Source organism: Morone saxatilis, unplaced genomic scaffold (assembly GCF_004916995.1).
Source record: "Morone saxatilis isolate NCDOM2014 unplaced genomic scaffold, NCSU_SB_2.0 Contig8, whole genome shotgun sequence".
Taxonomy (NCBI): Eukaryota; Metazoa; Chordata; class Actinopteri; family Moronidae; genus Morone; species Morone saxatilis.
This window is the reverse complement of record NW_023340257.1, coordinates 8,016,379-8,023,065: the sequence shown is the minus strand read 5'-3', so window position 1 is coordinate 8,023,065 and position 6,687 is coordinate 8,016,379. Positions and strand designations below refer to the sequence as shown.

At 39.6% G+C, this 6,687-nt stretch overlaps 1 protein-coding gene across 1 annotated transcript in view; it reads left to right on the top strand.

Annotated features, from left to right (window-relative positions):
- Positions 1–3,645, top strand: part of kcnj5 (potassium inwardly rectifying channel subfamily J member 5) — an 11,462-nt gene extending 7,817 nt beyond the window's left edge. Inside the window, exon 3 of the mRNA XM_035679493.1 lies at positions 2,998–3,645. Within this exon, the coding sequence (XP_035535386.1) occupies positions 2,998–3,383 (386 nt within the window). The 3' untranslated portion in view covers positions 3,384–3,645. The remainder of the gene's footprint in view (positions 1–2,997) is intronic.
- Positions 3,646–6,687: the final 3,042 nt, after the last annotated feature.

Below are 6,687 nucleotides of genomic sequence, written 5' to 3'. Positions count from 1 at the left end.
TCCAACTGCTTTTCTGCCGACGGTCGGCCGTCGGGTTGGTGTGCGGAGGCCTTAAGGTTTCATAATTCATTTATTATTGATATTCTGTCTGAATAACAGTAAGTTACTCAGCCAGCTATCCTGGAACAGAATTTTACATGAACGGAAAATATGTACAGTGATGATATTTGACTTGTCACTGCCTGCAAGGAGATTGAGTAGTAACAACAAAAACTTTTCCAGAGGGGAACTTGAGTCTGCAAGTGGCTGCTGGGGTGGAGGTCATAAGCCCTTATGATGTGAGAAGCAGCAGCCCTTGTGATTGCAGTTAAACCTGCAATGACATTCTGACATGTTAACAACATCAATGATGGCCGTTTTCCATATTGGTGTGCCAGTAAACCACCAAGCGCAATGCCATGCCCCTTTAACTGACACACCTAAATGGGAAGCAGTCATTTTTAAAGTTATTAAATACACCTGTGTTTGACAAGTCAAAATGTCTATTTATATTCAAAAATAATGCGGGTTCTTTTATCCCATTCACTACATTTGAGTTGGAAAGTGTTCTGGCTGCTCTGATTGTTTCGGTAATGCTAAGCTGAATGTGCGTGTACATGCTGTGGAAATCCCCAGTACAGCTTTTGTAATGCAAGAAGCAACCAAATTCCCTTTCAAGACACCATTGTTTTCTCATTGTTTCTTGCTGTTATTGTTTGTCTGGTGACGAACCACAGCTGAACACAATAACAGAATAGAAGTCAGCAGTTATAATAAAAAATAAAAAAAATAGGTGAAACTATGAGTTGAGTTGTATTTCCAAAGTTTAAATAATGAACAATAAAATAAATATGGGACACAGTGTAGGAGCTGCTGAAGATGTGTCAGCTGCCATACATCAGCGCATTCACAAGTTTGGTTTTCATAAAATGAAACCTGAAAATCACACACGGTTTAATAATGTGAATTCTGTAACCTCTTTTATTACATCGGCTGCTGCTCATCTGCTGACTGTTAAGTCTTGACGCACATGAACATATCACAGCACAAGTGTCTCCTACGCTACTCACAGCTCCCTGCAGCAGATTTTTCAAATGTATAAAACATAAGAACAGGTATTTTTACAAACGATGCAAGACGAAAAGGCTAATTCAGTCTTCAATTACGGATGGTCTGCTGTACCCGAAAATGTGTGTGCGTATGCGTGAGGCAGATGTGGGTGGTACTTGTTCATATTTGTGAACTGATTCGGTCTCTCGAACAGGCTGTTCATTTTGATCTAATCCCTCAGGAAATAAGTGCTATCAAAATGTATTTTCATAATCACAACACTAATGCATGAACAAAATAGTGTAGCAGTGTCTATGAAGTATTAAGTCAAAGGCAAATGAACTTTTAAATTGCGACAAAAACGTAATAAAAACGACAAAACTCGATGGACCCTCTTTAAATGCTAATAGGGCAAAATAGATCATCCCAACACAATTTCATGGATTTGGACTGTAATTTGAAACCAACAAATTAGTAGTCCAACACACGCTATAGAAAATCCTTCTCATTGGGACTGAAAGACGATATAGTGTCTTTGATGATCTTGTCACAGAAATAACAAACATATCACAAGTTAAATGTGGAAACTAGGCCACTCATATCCAGAGGGAGAGTGGAAAAAAAGGTGCAAAAGCCCCTCCTCTCACTTTGGCGTTAGACACCATATCAGTTTGGCATCTACATATATTTTAGAGCACATACTTGATGTTATTAGTGATGTTCTGCATCTACAGAGACAGAACATTGTGTAAATCAACAGCTGGGTTAGCGAGGCATGTATGGAAAGTCAGATGTTTCCAGTTTAAAGTGATACTCCACCCAAAGTCTGTTTTTGGAGTATCACTCACCTCTTGTGGGGTTAAAAGGTGGCTGTCAAAAGTTGTGTAGTAGTTTGTGGCTAATTTAATAGCCATAAGTCTAAAAAGCCAAACATGATACACCTGTGTGAAATAGTGATGAGTGAGAAATGGAAGATGACAGTCCTGCCTTCTTAAGAGGACAGAGCATTTAAAACTTTTAATAAATTTGGAAAGTATGTTGGATTAGATGCTAGTTTCTTGTCAGACATGTAGCATTATCTGTCTCTATTTCTGCACCACCTCTCTTCATATTGCCTTCGCAATTCAAGCTGGCATTAAAGGGCAGTTTATGAATATTTGTTTTACATATTATTTATGCAAATAATGAATCCACAAGACAGAAGATAGTTGCTAATAGCTAATGAGAAAGCCTCTTGTTACCGCTAAACCTAAGATGTATACCTTACAGTAACAATGGCTGAGCTATGTTATTTGTGATTGTGTGTTTGTTTCACAAGAGGTGAATACACTGTATACCTATCTGCAGCTCAGCTTTCTCCACTACACCTTTTTCACTGTAACAGACTATTGGGTTCTGTGTAGATGAATGTGTTCCAGGGCGTGCTTGTGCAAGGGGCGTCACTTAAAGGGCTTCATCACAACTGTGATTTTGATGCTATGATTACAAATTTCACACTTTTCCGAAAACAGACCAATGTGTCAAAATTCATATCTGACATTACAGACGTGTTAGCCTTTCTCTCTTTCCATTTGCAAAACAAGTTGCTGCCAATTTTTTTTTTCTGACTGCAAATACAGCATTTATTTCAATCAGCCAAACAGCTTATACTTTCTAAAAAGAAAACTAAACCTTTTTATTTAGATAAGTGGCATTTCCAGCTTTGTTGCATTTGAAAACACAATGTAGCTTTAGAGGAAACACTGTGCAGGTCTTGGCCCTTTATGTGTGCAGTTCCTGTATAACCATGAATAAATTACTGACGCTGTCTCTCTTTCTCCTTACACCTCTTTCCATCTGTGTGTGTGTGTGTGTGTGTGTGTGTGTGTGCTCATCTCTTTTCATACCTTGTGTACATACTTGTGCTATATATTGATGTTGTGTGCATGTTTGTGTGTGTGCACATACGCCTATCCTTACCTATGACAGGGATGACATGTCAGGCACGGAGCTCCTACCTGGACACAGAGGTGCTTTGGGGTTACCGCTTCACGCCGGTTCTCTCCCTGGAGAAGGGCTTCTATGAGGTAGACTACAACAACTTCCACGATATCTACGAGACCAACACGCCCACCTGCAGTGCCAAGGAGCTAGCTGCAAAGCTTCGGGAGGGGCCGCTATTGCCTCAGCTTTCACTCCTTAGCCCTGAGCCCAAAATGCATACTTTTGACCCCCTAGACCGCCTGTCCAAACCGGACCCACTCAGCCGGGATGAGGACAAAGAGGAGAGAGATTCAGGGGCTGACAGAGGAGAGACAAATGGCTCAGCTGCTGCTTTGGAGGAGCCGCCCCTTGCTGATGGACTACCTGACTGATGTGACTGACAGCCACATCAGCTAAAAACCCAGGACAGACTGGACAGGAGGACAGAACAATATAATGCTTAATTTAGTCAATGGCCAGCTTGTTCCATTGCAATGCTTGGAGATACAAGACATCCGTCTCCAGCCCCCGACTCATGCAATACTCCTCTACTAGAGTGTCAATCTATAGTATAGATTGGTTTTGTAGACACGTAAGTACACATACACAGACACACACGTACAGTATCTATATCCTACACTTAAAGGTTGGTGGTTCAGATTGTCTTTTTATAATCGCAATGACCACCTAACTGCTATAACAGCTCAAGTTGTATAATGTAAACTTGAGCTGAAACTGGTAGCCATGACAAGAGTTCCATGGGCTTATTATGGATACTCCAATATTCTCATTTTAGAGTGTGTTTATTCAGCTTCATTTGATCAGAGTATCAGTCTCATAACTCAGCTAATGTGTCTGACAGCAGCTTCTGCGTGGTAATGGAACCTTGTTATTGATTTTTTTTTCCTTTTTTAATGTGGGGGCTTATTATTTACTTTCTCTGTCAGTGTTGTTATTATCCTGTGTCAGAAACACAATTCACCTAGGAGGAAATGTATAAGCCTTCTAGTTTGCATATAGACAAGAGAAGATGTAGGAAATTGTTCTATAAAAGGCAATGTGTACTGGCAACCGCTATCCAACTTGGTTTTCTGTGTTCATATCTTCCTCATGGTTGTACCGTCATGAATACTCTCACTGTGTTTGTCTGGTTGTCTCCCCAACATACTGGGAGCCTTGACCCAAAAGAAACCAGCTAGTACCTCATTTTATACTCATTTTCAGGGTTTGAAATTAACAATAAGAACAAGGCAAATGCTGGTAAAAGCTGTACAGTATGCTACTGACTGACTATTTTGAAAACGTCTCAACTGGTTAAAGATTTAATGCCCTTTTTCCACTGCGGCAACTAAAACATTAATTCCAAGCCCTTTTCTTGGTACTTAAAGCACAATTTCCCATGAGTCGACTCCACACTGACCTAAGCACCCACCTAGGCACCGCTACTGGCTGATGCATGTCAGTCCTAGTTAAAAGTGACATTCAAATCTAGATTCAAATATTTGTGTGAAATATTTATGTTCAACTGCTATTTGAAATGTTCTTGATTTTTATACACCACACACATGAATATTGCAAGTGCTCCACAAGCAAAATTAAATACCCCATGTATCCTTTTATGTTTGTTTTGTTTTTGTTTGAAATATTTAAAAGATATTCAACCTTGGTATATTTCAGCTACATAAAAGTTGAGTCTACTGATGATAGGAGCAGGTCTCATGAGTTTAGTATCTGGCCAGCCCATCACCTGCAATAGTTGCCTTCTCTGTAATTTTTGCTCGCAACTTCACCTCTAGCTTTCACCTTATGGTTTTTGTCCACACACACAGTTGGTTCACTCTGCACTTTGGCCCTGTTTCACAAACCGCCCCTAGGTCTTTTGCTCAATATAGTTTATGGTCCATGTGACTACTGTTTTGGAAGTCGACACTTACCCTATAGTATTTTATTTGGTTTTAGTTTTCTTTGAAAGGACACATCAGAGCTTGCATGCATGAATCAACCCCTATGTGTCCCATTGCTGAGTTCGTTTAATACAGTAAGAAATACAGGGTATTTTCTAGGCATGCAAATTATAAGATTTCTACAATATATTATAAGATAATGTATTAGTATTCAATTATAATTTTTCGAAAGAAAAATTAGATTCCTAATACTTTAAAATCTCCCACTCCCCAATTTGATGTTAAATTGTTCTTTTTTACAGATGCTTGTCCAATAAATGTATTTATTTTCACTGTGACATTTTTTCATCTTACTATGTATTCCATTTGCTAACGATACATTTGTCATTAGAAAGGGATCATCTTTCATTGCTGGAATGTCATCTGTTTTCTGTGTGTTCTCATGGGAATAAACATAATATGGCCGAAAGAACAACATGTTCCTGTTAGATAATGTGTGCATGCATGAGTGAGTGTATGAGAGTATGTGAGTGTGCAGTTATTTTGCACATAACTTTGCAACTGAGGACTGGAAAGTACCTTAATTTAGCCTGCTTGACAGTACACTCTATCAACTGCAGTGTGACAAAATGACCTATGGCTCTCAGTAAAACAACTGTGACTTGACAAACTGGCTACCTGAAAACTGATTAGTTCTGTATCAAAGCATGAATAGGAGACTTAAGCAACCTTTAATTATCAGCACGGAACAAGCTTGTGTACTGAAGCTTGAGGCAAAAACTGCTTCATGCATGCTGCAGACACAAATACGAGGGATAACATCAAGAATTTTGTCGCCCACTTTCCATGTCTAAATTTGAATTCTTTAATTAAAATTGTACAGCAGCAAAGTCTGGGTAAATCTCAGCAGTTACCCAAACCCTCCCTGCATTAAATAGTGAAATCTAACAGTTGTCTGAGCATATAAAGGCAAATAACCAATGGTTTCTCATGGATTAACATGATTGTGGCTGCTGGAGTCCTCAGACACCTTAACAGCAACCCTGAGTCAGCTTTGCGTGTTCGGAGCCTGCAATTACACAGACACATGCACACACACAAGAAGACACAATCACAGAAAACAGCTGGCAGACTGATTAAGGACACCACAGATATTAACTAGCCACAGAAAAAACACTGCAGAAGTCACAGGGGTAATCACATTCATCCAGTGTCTACAGAGTACAAGCAGTCAGAAAAGGAAACATGGTGTTACATTTGGTGGCCAGCGTGTCACAGAAATTCACTGAATCACAGCAATGTGCTGTCAAAGCTATTCTTGTCCGAGCTATTAAATTTGGAAGCTGGATCGTCAGCAAGCTGACAGTCCCTGATTCAAATCTGAATAATGTACGATGATGAATATAATGCATCCATTGAATGGTGCATTGAAATAGGTACCCAAGGCAGGTGCATGTGGGTGAGCATGGGTGTGTGAGAGAAAGAAAAAGAGAGGGGGGTAGACATAATCAGTCATCACAACCACAAGCCGGCAGCGCAAATGAACACACAATAACACCCACAAACACACAACAAAACAGAAAAATTATGCATTTCAGCTTTTGCCAAGTGAGACTGTGCCCCTTTTACAACAAGCAAATTACGAAAGAAAAAGAACAAAGACAGATAAAATTGCTTAAGCTGATGAATGGCACCACACCAGCAGAGTAACTGGCTATTGTTCTTCCTCTTTCTGTGGCTCTTTCCTTCTCCTTTAAATAATGCATGCTCATGACGAACAAGGAAGCACATA